The sequence below is a fragment of the Octodon degus genome, unplaced genomic scaffold (genome assembly GCF_000260255.1).
Source record: "Octodon degus isolate 3935 unplaced genomic scaffold, OctDeg1.0 scaffold00101, whole genome shotgun sequence".
NCBI classification, from domain to species: domain Eukaryota; kingdom Metazoa; phylum Chordata; class Mammalia; order Rodentia; family Octodontidae; genus Octodon; species Octodon degus.
The window spans coordinates 2,732,257-2,751,552 of record NW_004524677.1 but is presented as its reverse complement, the minus strand read 5'-3'; the positions used below and the strand labels follow the sequence as shown (position 1 = coordinate 2,751,552).

The window sequence follows — 19,296 nt, the reverse complement described above, 5'->3', positions numbered from 1 at the left end:
CTGTCTGTTTCGGTTTCTAGTACACAGGGTTTCCTAGGCAGAGTGAGAGCCATTGGAAAGATGAAGATGAATAAGGCCACTAGAAACAAAGTGTTCTGTTTGATTGGCCTCATACCGCCAGGAAGGCATGGTCTCCGAGGACCATAGTCTTTGCCGATAGTGGCCCTTGAGGGCCACAGCAGTTCTAGGGAACCAGCACTTTCCCTGGGGGCTTTGTGTGGCCCTGCCTCTGTGCTCCTGCGGTGACAGACCTCTCCCAGGTGCTCTGCAGTGCTCAAAGCACACTGCCGGGCTGGCTTGTTTTGTTGCTTAACTAAGAAGTAAGGAAGTGTCAGTGTGCTGTGCTTTGATTTTTTTTTTTTAATTATAGGAGTTTCTAATAAACAATCATCCAGCCTTTCCCTACATGCAAGTACATCTGTAAACAGGAAACAGTCAAATTAAAGACCTGTTAAAGCCAAAGTAGTACATAAGGCTACAATATTTCAAATATATGACATTTAAATCCTAATATCTCTTCCTTGTGACAAAATGTGAAAGGTAATAGGTTGTCACAACATGAATCCACTCTCATGACAATAGATGTAATGAGATTGTCAGAAACACAACCACACTGTGATTCAGTCTGGAGGCTGTAATCTAGTTTGGTCCTGCCCAAGAGCTAGAAAGCATGTTTTGTCATTGTATACTATTTTTAAATTTCAGTATGTTATTATTTCTTTCCTCTAAGCAAAACTTTTTCCTGAGATGTTGAATTTAACCACCCACGTTCTCCCAGAAATTGAGTATGTTTTCCTATTTGACTTTCAAATGTTATTATACTTAAAGTTTAAGTTCAAGTATTCTTACTTCGGGCCATGTCTCCTCTCATCCTTCACGCCAACTCCTAGTGTGACATGCTATATGGGTTCTGATGTACTCAATACAAATGTATTCTTCTTCTCACAGCCAGCAATACAGGAATGCACAGGAGGCAAATCACTGACCTTTTAGACCAAAGTATTCGTGTCCATTCCCAGTGCTTTGTTATCACCTCCGACAACCGCTACATTCTCGTCTGTGGCTTCTGGGATAAGAGTTTCCGCGTCTACTCTACAGACACAGGTAATTCTTACCGCTCACATCAGTGAACTTGTTTATGATTGGTAGCTTTGTGAGACACAATGTACTATCTCCTCTTCCTTGCCACGCTACACCCTAAGTGTGTGAAATAAGGCTTAAAGGACACTATATTCTCTTTTCAAGAAATAATATACTAAATAGTGCACTGTTAGCTTCATTGTTTTTAAGAGGTCGCTTTTCATAGTAGGTTTGTCTCCAGGCACATCCTCAGAGAGGATATGTAAATACCGCATACATTTGTATATACATAATCTTAATGTGAGTATACAAGCAGACAGATGTATTCTCTACTTTTGTATCATTTAAAGAGTTTTCTTTCTTACTGGAAAAACTCATTAAGTATCTCTTTGCAATAGACCTCTTGCTTCCACCCAGATCTCCGCACAGTTTTGCTACACCATCACGAAGAAAAGTAGCTTACTATTGACTTTTTACGCATAACAGGAGCTCTTGGTAAAATATAAAAGTTAGGCCTGTGTATGTATTTGCATGCATCTCCCTAAGAGAGAAACTATTATTATGGGAGCTGCAATCTAGGAAATGTTTCCACATTTGCCACAAAGGAAATTGAAAAACACTGAGAAACTTAATGGAGCCTTTTAAAAAATATTATAGAAACTGTTAAAGGGTAAACTAAACTAGTAGTACATATGCAGTTAAAATTCAAAAATAATTAAAATGAGATAGTAATTCATTAATACTAATCAGCGTATTCTCTGGATATAGGTGTTACACTGGTTTTGGTGCTGGGGATTGAGCCCCGGGCTTCCTATATGCTACTAAGGATGTGTTCTACCCGAGGCTACACCCTTGCCTCCAAGAGCAGATCTATCTGCTGAGCAAAACTATTGTGGGGATAGGAAATTCTGTCTAAGATTTCTAGTTCACTAAATGCTTCATATTAATAATCATTCAGTCTTTGGGATACTCTTTATAAAGTGCATGAGTCCATTCTCCTGTCTTAGAATAGTATGTCAAATAATTGTTTATTTTTTAAGAATTTTGTCATACGTGTATTTTTGTTCATATTGTCACATAGTCAAGAATAGGAAAAAAAATAGAATAAATCCTAGAAGTTTTTTTAGGCCATATTCTGTGTTTGTTTCAGGCATTCTTGAATGGGTTATCTGTTCTTATCACTTGCATTTTTAGTCTGTAGGTTGTGGAAAAACAGTCATTATCCAACTTGGCTTTTACTGGCTGTTTACGTCTATAAGAGAGATTCAGGTTGAACCTAAAATACCCTTAACAGTCTCTAAAGATGCACTGGAGATAAATAAATTTTCCTAAAATACATGTATTACTACAGTGACCTTTTTCTGACTTCATATTGACAAGATTAGCATGATTTGATCTCATAGTGTGTTCTCATTTTGCACAGTCTTTCTGATTAAATCTGTTACATCCTCTCACAAGATTTTCTTAAATATTCTTTTAGAGTACATATTAAAAGTACATTTTTATTTTTAAATTTTCACAGTAAGATTCATTCTGCTCGGTTTAGAGTTACAGTTTCGATAGGGCAGAGTTCAGTCACCACCTCACGGTCAAGCGCAGCCCCTGCCCCCGCCCCCCAGCGGCCTGCTGGACACCAGCTCCTCCCGTGCCTCCAGCCTCCCGGAAACCACTGTGTGCTCCACATCACACCTAACTTTGCCTTTTCCAGAAGTCACACAAGGGGAATGATAATTATGTCAGTCTTTGATTTTGACCTTTGAGTATTTAAAAATTCATTGCGTTGTCTATTTTTATTTTTATATAGTTAGTACAGGACCTACAAGGTCTTACTACACAGATCATACTCCCAGTAATTCTGTTTTCAGCCTCCCAAGTGCTGAGATTACAGGTGCCCACCACTATACCCAGTCTCAATTGTGTCTCAGCGTGCCACCGGGGGTTGGGGGACATGGCACACAAGGGATCGAACCCCAGTCCCTGCATCTGCCTAAGCAGGTACTTTAATCCACTGAGCTATCTGGCCGGCTGGACGTTGTCTATTTTTAAAGGGTGTTCAGTATTAATGTTTATAAAATAAAGCTAGCCTTACATTTGTATAATACTAATGACCACAGTAATACCTACATTCAGAAATTTTTAGAATTTACGGAGTTCTTTCTGTCCACATTATAATTGCTTCAGCCTGTCATCCTGTGAGAGACCAGGAGTCCTTATCTCCTCTTTCCAGCTGATGACACTGAGGTTTAGAGAGGTTAAGGAGATGCTGAAATTGCACAGCTAATGTTAACAGACCTGGGCCTTTCTCCTTGCTGTCCTGACTTCAAATGCAGCTTCTTTGCCACGATACAGTACCATGTCTCATACACGTGTCACCATCCAACCATTTGTTACTATAGAAAACACTACAGTTCGTAACGCTGAGTTCCTAGTAGGTGTGCCTTGTTACATTCATGCATGTGCTGCCAAAGCGAGCTCTGCCATGGTATGTTAGGCTTTGAGCGAGGCACCATCTCTAATAGTGGCTGGTTGGTTTTTCAATTTTGTGTGTTTGGTACAGGATCTCACTATGCAGTGCATGATCCTCCTGTTTTCAGCCTGCCCAGCTCAGGGACTATAGGCGTGCAGCACCACGCCTGGTCTCGGTGGCCAGCGCAGCGCACCTGGGGCCAGGCCAGCACGACACACAGGACAGGTATCGAGCCCGGGTCCTTGCGCTTACCTAGGCAGGTGCTTAGACCAGTGAGTTATACCAACAGTGCCACATACTGTTTTTAAACATGTGACTTTGTGTATATACAACATCTTCATAAGAAAAACCTTTATTTTAAAATTCATTTCCATGAAACCAACTTAATTTGTAGAATAAAAACATTTATATTTTCCAGAAAACTTGTAAATGAAAAAACCATGATAGTCCTAGTGTCTTTCTTAATGTCCTGTATACAAATTTGGATCCTGAGTTTATTTAAAATAACTTACTAAGATAAATATTTTTTGTAATTTTACAAAAACAAGAATTTTCAATATATTTTCCTAAGATTAGAATAAAGGGAAAATTGTATGATTAGTAACCTGTAATAGCAAAGCTATCGCGTGTTGAATTCAATTATATTTTAGCACACAAGCCAAAAAAAAAAAAATCCTTCTCTTATTAGATTTGGGGGGTGGTCAGGAGAAACGTGTGTTGTAACAGGAAATTCTTCAAACATAAGTCATGTTTTCAGGGCACAACCAGAACAGCAGAGGCAACAGTAAACCTTCCCTCGGCAGTTGGAATTATTTTCAGGGCACATTTCAGATTCAGTTGTGCAGAGTCCTGAGCTGGAGTTTTTTTATTTGTAGCACAGCTGTCAAATAAAACATTAACTAGAAAATTTGTTCTGTCAAAAAGGGGATATTCTAGTGCTTGTGGTAATATTTGATATTAGTGTGTGGAGAGGTAGACTAGTATTAAAGGAAACAAAAAATAAAGGTTGAGGAACACTTATGAGATTATCAGAAAATAATTTACCAAAAAGAGCAGCAGGTATTTACATGCCGTGATTTATTTAGGGGGAGTGAACCTCAACTTCACAGCAATAGCAAGATGGCTGAGAAGGGCTACAGAACAGGAAAAAGTAAAGTTTAAAAAATGTTTTCCAGGGTCGAGCCCAAGTACAGTTATGTGACAGTATGAGGTTCCTTCCCTGTTTCCTGTAACTATTCAAATGTTGCTCCCTCATTTAAATAATCCAACACCCAGTCTAAAGTTGTTCCACCTTGTTATTTCACAAGCCCTTCCTTGGCCTTTTCTTGTATATACTTATCACAACTAGTAAATCTGTTTGTGTTATTTGTCCTGTCTTGCTTCCTTGCCAGACAGATAGTAAATCCTTTAAAGGCAGGGGCCATGTCTCTTTACCACTGTGTCTGTGTAAAAGAATATGACACTTGGTGTTCAGTAGGTGTTCAGTAAACATTTGTTGGATGAGAAAATAATTCTGATACTTTTACTCAAAAATTAAAACAAAATGTAAGTGAAACACAATCATGACTGAGTATACATTTTCCTCATGCTGAGCCTGGAGCAACTGGGCAGTGACTCAACTAAAGAGAATTAATGTGAGAATCTTGGGGAATTCCACCTCTATATTTACATGTCCTCCTTTTCCAGCGAAAACATTCCACTTTGCCAGTGCAGGAGCTGAGAGTGAAGTAAGTGGCCGTGAGTGGGTGTTCTTCGCATCCCCATTGTACCGGGAGCGCCGGGGTTTCCCTCGAACAACTTAGCTCAGATTGAGTCCGTTCCTCCTTTCCTGCAGCCCTCAGCTACTGGGGTTCAAGCCGGAAGCGAGCTTGTTACCGAAAAGCTTGTTCATATCGCAGCAACAGTTTGCACCCTCTGGGCACGTAGGTGAGGCTAAGGCCGAAGCCGCCGTGCGCGCTCTCTGACTGAAGCATAGCTGCAGCGTGGCATTTCCTGTTTCTTACAGCAGGCAGGACACATGGATGGAACTTTCAGTTTTCTAATTATTATCATCATTTTTTTTTAATTTTTTTATTTTTTATTTTTTATTTGCAGAACCAGGGATTGAACTCAAGTCCTTGTGCTTGCCAGGGAAGCGCTTATTCTACTGAGCGATCTCCCCAGCCCCTAGTTTTCTAATTATTGTTGTAGAATTCAGCTAATTTCTGTAGGTTCTCACAGAACTTACTTACAACCTAACTACAGCCTTTTTCTTCTACCACTCTTCACCTGGAAATGGTGGAAATTATTGTAGTTTTCATATTTAATTTACTCTTTAAACTTATTCTAGAAAACCTTGAATTTTCTTAAAATACCACCTATTGATGTAACCTGACTTTGTAGGTGAACTGTATGGGCATCCATTTAAAGGGTGGAAGACATTCTGGAATGATCACTTTGAACATTTAGCATTTAAAGCACCTGCCTTCACTGAAGTCTGTTTCAGAAAAGGAGATTTTAATAATTTGCCTTTTGAGATGTGAACAAATCTGATTTTAAAGTTACTAGCAGTGAGCTATGTGCAAGACTACCTCTCAAGAGCAAAACCATGTATTTTGACTTTTTACCTGGGGCAGATAAGGGATGCATCAGCATTGTATTTCTAAATTTGCAGCCGTTATCATAAGCCACTGGTTTTATTAGAATCAACAATTTTTTAATTTAATGTAAATACCTGCCTAGTTATATTTATTAACTTAGATGCCAATACTTAAATAAGACCTTAAGCTCTTAAATAGTTCATTTGCATTCCAGGCGATACTCACAAGCTTTCTAAGTATATTACTAGTGCTTTTTCAACTTAGTAGTGTTTTTCTTGAACACAGGAATTACAGTCTTAAGGTTCCAGTGAAACCCTTATTTAAAAAAAGTCATGTTGAATATTAAGGGTAAACATCCCACGACATTCATCAGTAGGTTGTGTAGCTGGCAGGAAATGTTAGCTAGAAGAACTAGCATGGGGGGTGGCTGCAGACACTGAATTGTTAAGGTAAATTCATGTGTGTGAGAGCCACAGTCAGTGGCCTTTTCTGATCCCTGTGCGGAGACGGCTCTTCCATGCTTGAGGCCCAGGAAGTGCAGGAGGATGACTGGTCTCTCTGTGTCGCTGGTCGCTACCATTAAAGCCCTGTAATCTTGATTTTGTCATCATCCCAAAGCAATTTTCATGATTCAGATGATTAAAAGCATGAAAGAATGCCTTGGCTCAAATTGAAATCACAGTAAATTAGTCTTTTCATCAAAAATTGGTCCATATCATCCTGGCTTGGACATGCAGAAGTTCTCTCCAAATTGATTTTTAAAAAGGAGAAATACATGAAATCTTCACTAATTACAAATAGGCTGTTATTAGAGAAATATAAGTTGCAGGGTGCTTTTATAGAAAGGCAGCTATGGTTTTTTTGTTTAAATTTTGAATCACACAAAATAACGTGAGACAGGGTTCTCTTGTGCTTGTTTACCTAGCAAACAGGATTCTTTTATAAATTATAGTAGCCACTTAGAAGTCCTCAAATATTATGAATTGAAATAGTTTTAACATGTGCCTTTCAGAAAATGTTAATATTTATAGAAAAGATTTAGTGTTGGATTAGATCAAATGTGATAGCTGAATTATCAGGGTCTGAGTTAATATAGCATCATGGTCTTCCAAGTTGCCTTTTCACTAGAATTGTGTTGTTTTTAATAGCAGTTTTAAAGAAAACTGTTTTATGTTTCAGGAAAATTGATCCAAGTGGTGTTTGGTCACTGGGATGTCGTCACTTGCCTCACTCGTTCTGAGTCCTACATTGGGGGAAATTGCTACATTCTCTCAGGGTCACGTGATGCAACCCTGCTGCTGTGGTACTGGAATGGAAAAAGCAGCGGGATTGGAGATAACCCCGGCAGTAAGTAAACTTCTGCAAGTGATTGTAGAGTAGCGTGTTGCATTGTAAGTTACCTTTCCATTATGGTGAGCGAAGCTGAATATCAAGTATTTGTAATTTCTTATTTGTAATTTGAGAAGGATTTAGAAAGCCTTGCTATTAAATATTTGTGTAGTCATTGGTAATTAAGGTACACACATGAAATATTTTATGTGATAAATTATTCTTATGATCCCAAAATGCTGATGCTTCATTGGAAATGACTGTTGCCAAACAGAGGTATTTTATTCATGAACAATAAGATAATAATCACATAGTATCTTGTTTACTGAATTCATATTTTAAAAGAATTAAAAAATTATAATTTCATGGAAAAGTACCAGTCTTTATAAAATTATGCTTCATTTACATATTAAAAGATAAAGCAGACCATAAAAGGCCAATATGGAATATTCAAATTGGTTCTTGGTTTTTCAGATGGGAAATGAAAATGTTCGCCAACAGCCTTAAACGTCTTTATGGAACTGTGCTAAAGGCAGTAAAACAAAAAATGTGTAACCATTTAAAATTGCAATTCACAGAAGGCAAGAGAAGGAAGCAGCTACCATTAAAGCCAATAGCACACAGCTGCAGAAAAGCGATGGCTTTAGAAAAGCACATTAAGAAGTAGGAAAAAACAATTAAAGGGACCACCTGAAAAATGAGAATTTAATTAAAATGATGATGACAGCGGGGAAGACTCCCACAAAAGTAGCTTTAGATTTGCACTTCGTAAGCGAAAGCATTTGAGCTGCTCTTAAATATTTACGGTTTTTTAATTTAAAGCAAGGCACAAAGTTCAGGAAGGATCACATTGTTCCTGAGGACTTTGCCTGAGTACTGTGGCCCTACTTCTGTCACTCAGCCCCAAACCGTGACACGATAGGAATACGTGAGAGCCCATCGTGTTTTAGATGGACTTCTCAAGCCTGTGATAAGTGGATAACATCTGTATGAAAGAGACACCTTTGTTCAAAAAAGGTAGTCAAATGGTGGTAGAATATTTTTTAAATATGCAAACTGTTTTTCAAAGATATTTCTTATTTATAGCATTTTGAAATGGTAGCTAAATGCAGGTTTTATTCAGTTAACTGTGTGTGTGTGTGTGTGTGTGTGTGTGTGTGTGTGTGTGTTATAGTGTGTGTATATGTTCCTTATTTTAATCAAAACCGGCATAATGTCCTACCTGGACAGAATATGAATAATCATTTGAAGGCTAGATGCTATGGATCTACAATCTGTGTGATCAGATCAAATGGTTGTGCGTGTGTGTGTGTGTGTGTGTGTACATGTGGTAGGGAAAATATGTTTATGTGCATTTCACATATTTATACATATGTCTCCACATATATAATTACTATAAAATATAATGTTAGGGATTTTCTTTTTACATTCTTTGGAAAGTACCTGGTGTTCTTTTTATTATTATCATCACATTCTGGTTCTTCTTCCTTTATGGCCTCTCAGGTTGGGTCACTACTTTCAATTTCTTCTTTTCCTGTTTCTATAAATCAAGTTACGAGTTTCGCTAAATTATCTCAAGTAAACTCTGATTTAACACAGATGATAAATCTGCCATTTTGTTATTTCTCTCCAAATATTGAAGAACTTTTTCTTGCCTTAAAATAATGTAAGCTGTTTCAGACCTGTATAGCAGTCAACACCCCCCCCCACCCACCCACACACACGTAGTGGTATTTGGTTTTTTTTACCTCACTGGACTTAACGTTCTAAATTTTATACAGTCATTACCAGTCTCCATTCAGAAAAGTAGCTGAGGTGCACTTATATGTAATTTCTGTTGCATTTCAGATTTAAAACATAAATCTACATGTTTTAAAACTGGAAATTTTCAGCTGTTTCAAAGGAAAAATATTTTACATCTATACACATATATATATATCAATCAATCTATGTGTCTATTTCATTATACTTTATATATTTAAGTACCTGTAAGTTGCCCTAGAGATAGTTTTTACATGCATGTCCTTAGAAAAATATCAAGCAGGAGTGACCAAATGTAAGACATTGTAGTACAGAAAAATCTTAAGTTCTCAGCCTTGCTGGGGTTCGTCTTTGTTGCTGTAAAATGAAAGCAGCAACAGTAACTGGATGAAGGTGTTGGAGAAACCCAGGATGCTCAGCTCCGATAAATCACACGAACACCAGCTTGTTGGCATTAGAGCACATATGATAATGTTGCATTTTTCATGAAGCACTTCATCTGTACTCTGTTATTATCTGTAGTGTGGTGGACGGTAACTCCTAGTAATGCCGATAACGAAGAGGAAAAATAAAAGAATAACACACAGCACATCTAATACAAATTTTTGAAAATTGTTATGTTTCCTGACTGAATTAAATTACCTTTCTCAGAGTAAACCTTGTCTTTCTGACCCTTTTATAATATCTGATGTCTCAATTTAATTTTGCTTTAGCTTTGAGGGTTGAATCTCGGAGAAAAGACAAATAGGCACTTTTTCATATTACAAGAATTTACACACATTAGACTAGAAAAATGAAAAAAAAAAGTTTAAGCTTTTTGAATAAGAATAATGAACAAAAACAAAGACGTTTTTCCTGTGTGCAAACTGTTTTCAGTATCCACACCCCCTAGGTGAGGTCAGCCTCCTCCGCGCCCAGTCCTGCAGAGCGCAGGCACTGGAGTCCGAGCTTCTCCGGCCCTTTCAGGCTGGCTGGTTCCCGCGCCACCTCTTTAGGTGACCCAGGAGCGCCCTCGGGGCGTGCGTGGGCTCTCACACCTGCAGTGTGCCTGCAAATGCACACGGTGCCTCCACTTAAGTTTTTGAATCTAGATGTTTTCTTTCTTGAAAGGAAAATAAAGGGTATAAAGACCTGGGCTGTTGCTTTCTGTGCACAGACCTAGTTCAGCTATGTAGTTGTTTTCTGTTATTGGCACTAAGAATTGCTAGTAATTGTGTTTGCTGGAGTCATGGGCTGCAGGTCCCATTCTCTCCGTATCTGACATTGGTGCTATATATAAAGTTGATAGCTATATCACTGTTTTTTAAATGTGCTGTCCTATATTAATGCACATATATTACTTGAGCAAAATCTGGCTAATTGAAGCTTTGTAAAACTTATAAATATTATTATTTGGTCCTTTTTAAAAAGACGTGTTTTATGAAAGCTGCCTAAAGTACATAGCAAAAGGCTCACCTTCCTGCACCCCAGCTAGTTTTCCATTTTTCGCTCTGTTGTCTTGGGAGTGTGATCTGCTATGGCTGCAGTTTTCTCAATAAGAAGAAAATGTAAAAATATAATTTCATTTAGTTGTCGATTTTTAAGATAACACTGACAAAATTTCAGTGATGTTTTCTACATGGAGACACGACACCTCTCTTTCCCCTATAGGCCTTGAGTTTTAGGGCCGAATGCTGTATAACAGTGTTTTTCCAAGGTGCTTATTTTTCCTTCGGAGTAAAGCTGTCCAGACCGCCCATTTCCAGATTCTGGAGAAAATGCATTGAATTGATATTTCAATACTTCAGACTGTGACATAATTTTATTTAGTTAGATAAGCAAGATGAAAATGTCCAAAACAGTTATTATGTATTGGCTATTTTATAGCATATTTATAAACAGTAAACTTGAATTTTAAAAATTAATTGCTTATTAGAAATTTTTAGGTATTGGAGTAATGTTTTTAAAGCCAGAGTTGATTAGCTTTACAAGCAAATGGTTGCTGACAGTGAGGTGTTGCATAGATTTGTGTGTGTAGTATTTCAGTAAAGTAGTTTTCCATTCTTGCATTCTGGTTTTGATTTGATTGAAAGGTGGCATATTTTTCCTCTTTGCAATCAGACATGCTAATCTATGTCAGCTTTCTCCTTTATGGGAATGGCGTCTCCTGAAAAAAAAAAAACCAACTAAGTTCTTTTTTTTATAACAAGATTCTGTTCTTTAAGAGTATTTCAGCACCGTTAATTAGAAAGAAGGTTTTATTAACCATAAGGCTAGCACTAACAGACCACAGAGCTGTTTTTTAAAGTACTGTATGCCATAGCTGCCCTGTTTTTTCTCTGTCTAAAACTTCATTTTGTTATACGCTCATCAATCACTTAAGTCATTACCGTAAATCCTACTGTTGTTAATTTTACTAGTATCACCCTAATGAGACATTCCTGCTATAATTAAAAATGAATTCTAACTTTAAGGCATTCTAAATTTTTTTTTAATGAATTTAGAACGATCCTGCCATATGACTATAAATACCACTGATAAACACGTAGACTACTCATCAAGTCAGTGAGAAAAGTAGGAGCATAATATAGCCAGGTGTGAATTATTTACTGGTCGCCTCTGTGCACATGTGCTTATGCATATGTATATTTTGTGCACATATTTAGGAATTATGTCCTTTTTATCATAAAGTTGAATTTGTTTTACCGAAGCTACTGACCATCCTTATTCTTTGTCTTGCCAAAATAAGGTGGATTTAACACAAACAGCACTCCTCTCTGGAAGTAGGTGGCCTAGAGCACCATCTGCTGGCTATGCTGGGAGACTTGACACTGGGAAATACGAAAAGTAGTACTTAGAAGCACAGGTATATTTTGTTTTCAAGTGCCTGTAATATATTATTTATGGATCTGAAATGCCAAGATGCATACATCCGTGTTGAACCAATTACGTTTCTTTAAGAGCAAATCACCTTAATCTTTCTTTTACCCTCACACTAACCTGAATTTGGAGTTTTGTATGAGTATTTTAAGGAAAAAATAAGTACAGTATATGCCTAGTAACACAAAGCACAAGAATTTGTCGTGAGATAAACTGATTGATTATAGGTCTTTAATAAGCTGCATTTAGGGAATATTGTCTAGGGAAGATTTTAAATTTAGGTTCTGTGTGTTCACTAGATTTTGCGTATGAAAGCAATGCCTGAGACAAGTAGCGTGTTTGTACCTGGGATACGACTCTTGATCCAACTCTTTGCCAGGGGCACGAGTTCTTGTATGCATCTCATCCAAAGCTTCCCTTCGGGCCTACTTGTGGAGTGCACCCCTGCACTAAGACTACCCAGTGTTTTCCTTTTTCCTTGGAATATTCATCAAGCAGAGTTTTGAAGCAGTCTGTTGGCAGTGTTGAAGTTCAGGTGACATTAAAAGTTTGTCTATGAAATTCTCCAGAAGGTCCAGGATGTTTAGTGCTCCATGATGTAATGCAGGCCCACAAGTTCCAGCAAAACAACTCTGTATTTACTGCTTGTAACTAATAGTAGATGTGGTAAAAGGAATTATATTCATATGGCAAATGAATACAGCCTTAATGTGCACCATATGCAGAGTGGTGGGGTGATGTGCCAATATATCACATTTATTTACCTTGTTTGGTTGTAGAGAAGAATGACTATACCATTCAGCCCATAGGCAATAGCTGTTTGAATATGAAAACACAAGAACTGCTGATTTATGCCCTCAAATTGAAACTGAGTATCTTCATATGTACACTTTAATAGTGCCATACCAAAGAAAGCTGTCTAATACTTTATACTCAGATGGAAGTTTTAATTGCAAACAATTGCTAGAATTAATTTATGAAGGTACAAATTCCCACTAAGTGTCACTGTATAGGTTCTCAAGGAAATTGTAGGGTGTCTTTTTTCATTTGAGAGGCCGAAAATAACTGAAACTGTGAGCTCTGTGCTGCTTTCCCTTTAATCCACAAAGATTCCTCTACTTTTAGAGTACGGCATGCACTGTGCGAGTTTGCTTGGGTGCACGCACGTGTGCAGTGTTACTTAGAACTCCCAGCATGCACTTAGCCGGGTCCTCTGGAGCAACATACTAAATCAACTTTACCACTTTCCAAAGAGTTCATTTCATTAGAGAAATTGTATAACAGCTTTCTGCAAAGATACTTCAGATACTCCTGAGAATGTATGAAAAGACAGCCATTTTACATGGAATGCAGTTTTTGTATGTCTCATCTTTTGCAACGCAGCAGTTACCTTAGTTTTTCTAGTTACTTCAGTTTTCCTGGCTGTGCCCACTGAAACAAATGACTCTATAGAATGGAAGCTTAATGATGTTATTAGCAAGACTTTTAAACTTCTGTTTTATTGGTTCTTTTAACACTGCCATTACCTAACGAAGTATGTATATCATGTCATATTGCTTACCTGCTAGTTTTTTAAAGTAATTTTTCTCACATCCAGACTTGGAATTTGAAGTGTTTTCAGATAGGAAAGACATTACTTAGAATTCTTTCTTCCTTTTATGGCTTAACATAACACGAGGGAGCTTTTTAGCTTTAATTCTTATAGCTGTTGCTTTTCATAACTTACAGCTTGCTTTGTTTCCTTGGAGTGAGTCAAGGTGTCTTTAGTAGATGTGACACTAGTGTACTGCTTCCATAGTTTTCAGAGTACTTTACTCCTATAGGGTAACAAAGAAACCCTAAAAATGTTAAGAAACACCAATTACAAAAAAATTTAAGTGATTTTAATTAGGGTAAATTTATAAATTTTAATTTATATTCATAAAAATGTTCTTAGCTGAATGAACTTTATTACAATTTTCCACCTATCTATATCTTTATGGTGGTAGAATTTTTAATATTTATATTACAAGACACTTCTATGCATCTATGGGAGCGATGGATGAATTGGAGCCAAAAATTAAGGTCTCCTGAGGGAAGTCAATAAATAGTCTTGAGAAAGTAAGAAACGAGAGAGTTGTCTGCACATGCGTGCAGTACTGAGCCTGTGGAGGCTGAGGCAGGAGGGTTACTGCCAGCCTGGGCTACGTAGGGAGACCATATCTCAAAAACAAAAACAAAAACTAAGCAAATACAGGCAGGATATAGCTCAGTGGCATAGCACCTTCCTGGCAAACATGAGGTCCTAAGTTTTGATTCCTGGCACCAAACTAACTAACTAAATATATTACTTTCTATTCTGTTCATTTGTTAATTCTTTCTTTCTTCTTTTTTTCCTTTCTTTCTTTTTTCTTTCGTTATTAGGGATTGAACTCAGGACTTTGTGCTTGTCAGGAAAGCACTTATTTTACTGAGCTATGTCCCAGCCCTAAATAAATAGATGTAGGAAAAAGATATGTTAGTTGAATATGGTCTCTCTAATGAAGTACCATTAACAAACATACTGTACATTTGTAATATTGATGTGGAGGGATATATTCTCAATATTGCTAATGGTAAAAAAAAAACCTACATATATAACATCATACAAGATTTTATGCCGATGTGTATATATTCATATTCTACATGTGTATTATGCATATAAAACTCTGGAATGACAGCCAGACAAATTGTAGGCAATATTTATAGGTAATAGAATTTGGAGGCAGTTTTTCATTTTCTTCTTCATAGTTTGCTTAGTTATCTCAGTTCTTAGCAGTAAGTATGTCTTATTTTGATAATGAGAGACAAGGGCATTGTCCTAACTTGCAGAAAGGGAACTGACTCTTGTAATACACCTTTGCCACCTGCCACCAACCCCTGCACCCAAGTTCAGATGGACCATCACAACAAGATGGAAAGTCTAAAACATGGTCAAGCAGGAGAAATCAGTCGAGCTTCTGAAAGTTAAGGAGTATTGTCTCCTTGACAAGAAACAAAAATGGTGAGCAGCATCTCCGCCTGGCCCATCGCACAGGATCAGCAGTTCCATGTCTCTGAAAGCTGTTCTCACAGAGGCTGAGAGCAAGCGGCATTCTGCTTTTGTCGCCGCTGCTGCTGCCAGAGCCACCAGAGGACAGCTCAGTGGGCACCAAGCGGTCAGGCACTGGCTAACTCTCCAGATACCCTCCGTGGTGCCCACCCTCATCGGGCGCTGTTTTATAGATGAGGCACCATGAAATTATACTGTGGCTCTGGGCCCGTGCAAGGACTGCCTGAGGGGGCACCCCGCTGGCTGGAGCTGGCGTGTGGGTGTGTTTTCTTTTCCTTTTTTGTTGTTCTTGTTGGGAATCAAACCTGGGACTGTGCTTAAGCTAAGCACATACTCTGTCACTGAGGTATAATCCTAGCCACTGAGATTTTGACATGAATTTATTTTTTTTAAATTTTATTATTTTATTTTTTGGCAGAACCGGGGATTGAACTCATACCCTTGTGCTTACCAGGGAAGCACGTATTCCACTGAGCCATCTCCCCGGCCCCGCCACTGAGATTTTGTATTTTTAAAATATCACATATAATATTATATATATATATATATGTGTGTGTGTGTGTATATATATATATCCTATGATATATATATATACATATATATATATATATATGTATATATATATTGTAGAGAGGACAAGAAATGGGACAGGGGCCAAGGAAACAGCTCAGTAGAATAAGCACTCACCTGGCAAGCACAAGGGCCTGAGTTCAATCCCCGGTTCCACCAAAAAAAAAAAAAGAAAGAAATGAAATAAACTAATAACTTAAACTTGTAAATCAACATTATCTTATTCTCACTAATAATTATATATTATTAACAAGAGAAAGCTGCTAAAAAGTTCTGTCTTTTGCCTGTCACACTCTGAACAGCTGCAGCAGCCTTCTGTATTCTGAGTTTCAGTCACATCAACATATTTTCACCAAAATGACTGTTATGGACGGAGATGAGGAGAGGAGAGGGTTGGCAGACTGAATGAATGGGACAAATTTCAGTTTTTCTTTGAATAATTATTATGTACAATTCCCATTGAAAAAATAGGAAGCTAATGGAAAAGTTCAAGAAACACTTACCAGCCACCCTGCCTCCACCCCAGGAAGCCATTTCCTGTCCTGAGGTACCGCTCTGGTGAGCCCCGCCAGCAGGCCCCGTGTGCAGGTTTCACAGGAATGCTTCCTAGCGGTCAGCTGTAATTAAGGGAGAACAGAAGGCACACACAAGACACACGTATCTTTCTGCAGGAAGTAACTGGCATATCCCAATAGATATTTGTTTTAAATCTATATATTCTTGAGAACTTTATTATGTATTTAGGGTTTTTTTTAATCCATAAGGAGTGGATATAGCTCAGTGCTAGTGTACATGCCTAGAATGTTGAAGGCCCAGAGTTCTAAGTACCACAAAAACAAACTGTTTAATTTCAAAATGAGTTCTCCACTAAATTTTTATTTTATGAAGCCTAAAAACACCAGGTTTCATATTTTACCGAATAAATCAGATGATGCTAGATTTTACTAATGTAGAAAATAACATAGATTGTCTTTATTTAAGGTCTCTTGTTAATCTTAAATACTGATTTTTTATACCAAGCAGGTGTAGTAAGTAGTTTGGACATCAGTATTGTGTCTGAGGCCTTAAAGAGCAAAGGTATTTGTAGTTTGCATGGTCACAGCAAGCTTGTTGACACATTTGGCCTAGTGATCGTCTGAGCCCTTCTGTGTCAGCATCTACTCCAGGCCCCAGTGAGCTCTGAAAATCAAGTCTCTTTTACATACAAGGGTAATTTTCTTCTTTTCCTTGTTTCCACAGTGCACATGATACATTTCAATCAATGCTGTTAATGCAGTAGAAATGTGACGGAATGGATGAAGCACAAGAGGGCTGTGTGAATTTATAGCTGCATGTCACTTGACCTATAATTTTGCTTTTATGAAATTGAGACTAGGAAGGGGCCGGGAAGATGGTTCAGTTGCAAGGGCCTGAGTTCAATCCCCAGTTCCACCAAAAAGAAAAAAGAAAAAGAAATTAAGACTAGGAAAATGTTGAGCCCATTCTATAGATGCTGTTGGAGAGATAGTGACCATATGAATTGAGGGATTCACTCTACTGATAAAAAAAAAAAAAAGAACTTGTAGTGCATTTCAAAATGAATTAATTTTCATAAGACCAAGGAGATGATGGCAGAAATACTAAGAGCTTTATTAATTTTTAAAAACATAACTAAGAAGTTTTCCAGAAATACATATCTGGTCTGTTTTTACCTGGACTATTAATTTCCTTTCTCCTTAAATGGAGATACATATTTTTTCATTTGATATTTATAAGCAGTATGCTAGAGAAATTACTGTTTCCTCTCTCCTTTCAGGTATAAAATTTTAAGTAGTCCAGAGTCTATGTGATGGAGAAACATACCTAACACCATGAAGGCACCAAAGAAACATACTTAATAAAAGCATTTCTATCCTGTCCACCAGTGTTAAAGTAATTCAGCTAATATTTTAAAGCATAAGCCTAGTATAAATGCTGAAAGGGTATTCTAGAGCTCCATTCTAAAGCAACTTGGGTTGTTATAGTAGTATAAATTATTAGTGACAGTCACTATTATGTGCTAAGGAAAGCACATCTTTAAGACCTGGTCCATCCTGGTATGCAGGGAGGGCTTTGGGCTGTCTTTAATCTCATTGACTGTTCGTCTGCCTCTAAGGCCATCCCTAAAGACGCACAGCCTTTGGTCAGGATTTGCATCAGTGGTCATAAACCTGCTCTCTGGACAAAGACCCTTTCCTTTGAAAAAAATGCTCAAGCTTTTCAAAGCATTCTAGAAGTCTGTGCTCTTTCTCTTCTTGTTTTCCTTTGAGATTCTGAAGGGTAGCTTCTTAAAACAACAGCAAGGTGTATTTTTCTCTCAGCATTATTGAAAGCCATGATGATTTTTCAAGCAGTAAGACTTTTAAAAGTTCTCAGGGAAATCTGTTCTGCTTTAGAACATGTAGCTTTGTTATATCTCACTATCCCAGCAAAAACAAAAGTAAAGAGTGTTTATATCCATTAACTATTAAAAATCATGATCAAAAGAATTAGCCTAAATTTTTTCTGAAGACTCTCCCTCACCCCTTCATTTGGTTTAGGGGCTCCAGTGAGAGACTGGGGATAGGTTTGGAGTCTCTGAAAGTAGTATGTGGCCAGAATCATCGTATCTGTGTGTCTTGTTCTGTCTGGTGTTCACCCTGTGAGGTGACAAGTGGTGGGAAAAGGTAGGGACTGGGATGAAGGTGTGACAGGCTTAGATTTCATGAAGTGGAGGGGTTTTTTTCTTTCCCTTTTGTGGGCTCTTAGCACATGGACCCTGCCAGGATCCAGGACATCAATGCCTGCAGGTGCAACTACATAAAGAGCAATCCCTAAGCCACATAGACGACCTGTGTTCTGCCGCTGACATTACCTCTCCCCTTAGTGAGCTCATTCCAAGTGGTCCCCAGAATGTCTGTTCAGTTAACACAGTTTATACTTGTTTGGCTTACATCATATAGCATATAATGAAGTTTTCTGTAGTAAAATTTTAGTATTTAAAGCTCTTGGTTAATTGGAACTTAACAAAAATCCAAGTTATTTCTTTTGAACATACTTTTTTGACAAGGAGAAAAATGTGGAGAATATGCAGTATGTAGAGCAGACAAATGGAGCACAAAGCTGGGCGCATACGCAGGAAGGGAGACCCCTTGTAAACGATCTCTTGCCTGATGCTGTTGAGTGGGGATTTGAGAAGCCATGCAGTTTCATTTCTTACAAACGCAGGGAGCTGGGCAATCTAATGAAATCTTTATGGGAAATCTAATGAGTGTTTCTGAACTAGTTCCCTGAGAAGAACCTAAAGATCCTAAGTTTGCCCTTATGCATTTAATTTGTTGTTGCTCTCTTGTTTTTGTTTCTTTGTTTTGTTTTTTTCTTTTTCCTCCCATATTTTCTGAATTGTCTAAACTGTTTCCTGGATTAGAGAACATTTTGCCAAACCTTGGAGCCAAAGTCCTAGCATTAAACAGTTCTTTACTTAGAGATCAGGAGCTATGAAAAGGGGCTTGTTTCAGTTTCACAGTTGTGTGTGTGTGTGTGTGTGAGAGAGAGAGAGAGAGAGAGAGAGAGAGAGAGAGAGA

The 19,296-nt window shown here is 37.8% G+C and overlaps 1 protein-coding gene across 3 annotated transcripts in view; it reads left to right on the top strand.

Moving 5' to 3' along the window:
* Lrba (LPS responsive beige-like anchor protein) overlaps positions 1-19,296 on the top strand; it is a 752,085-nt gene that overhangs the window by 717,594 nt on the left and 15,195 nt on the right. For all 3 annotated transcript variants that reach the window (XM_004638688.2, XM_023723655.1, XM_023723657.1), the window contains 2 exons: positions 949-1,104; positions 7,306-7,473. In XM_004638688.2, the coding sequence (XP_004638745.1) occupies positions 949-1,104; positions 7,306-7,473 (324 nt within the window). The remainder of the gene's footprint in view (positions 1-948; positions 1,105-7,305; positions 7,474-19,296) is intronic.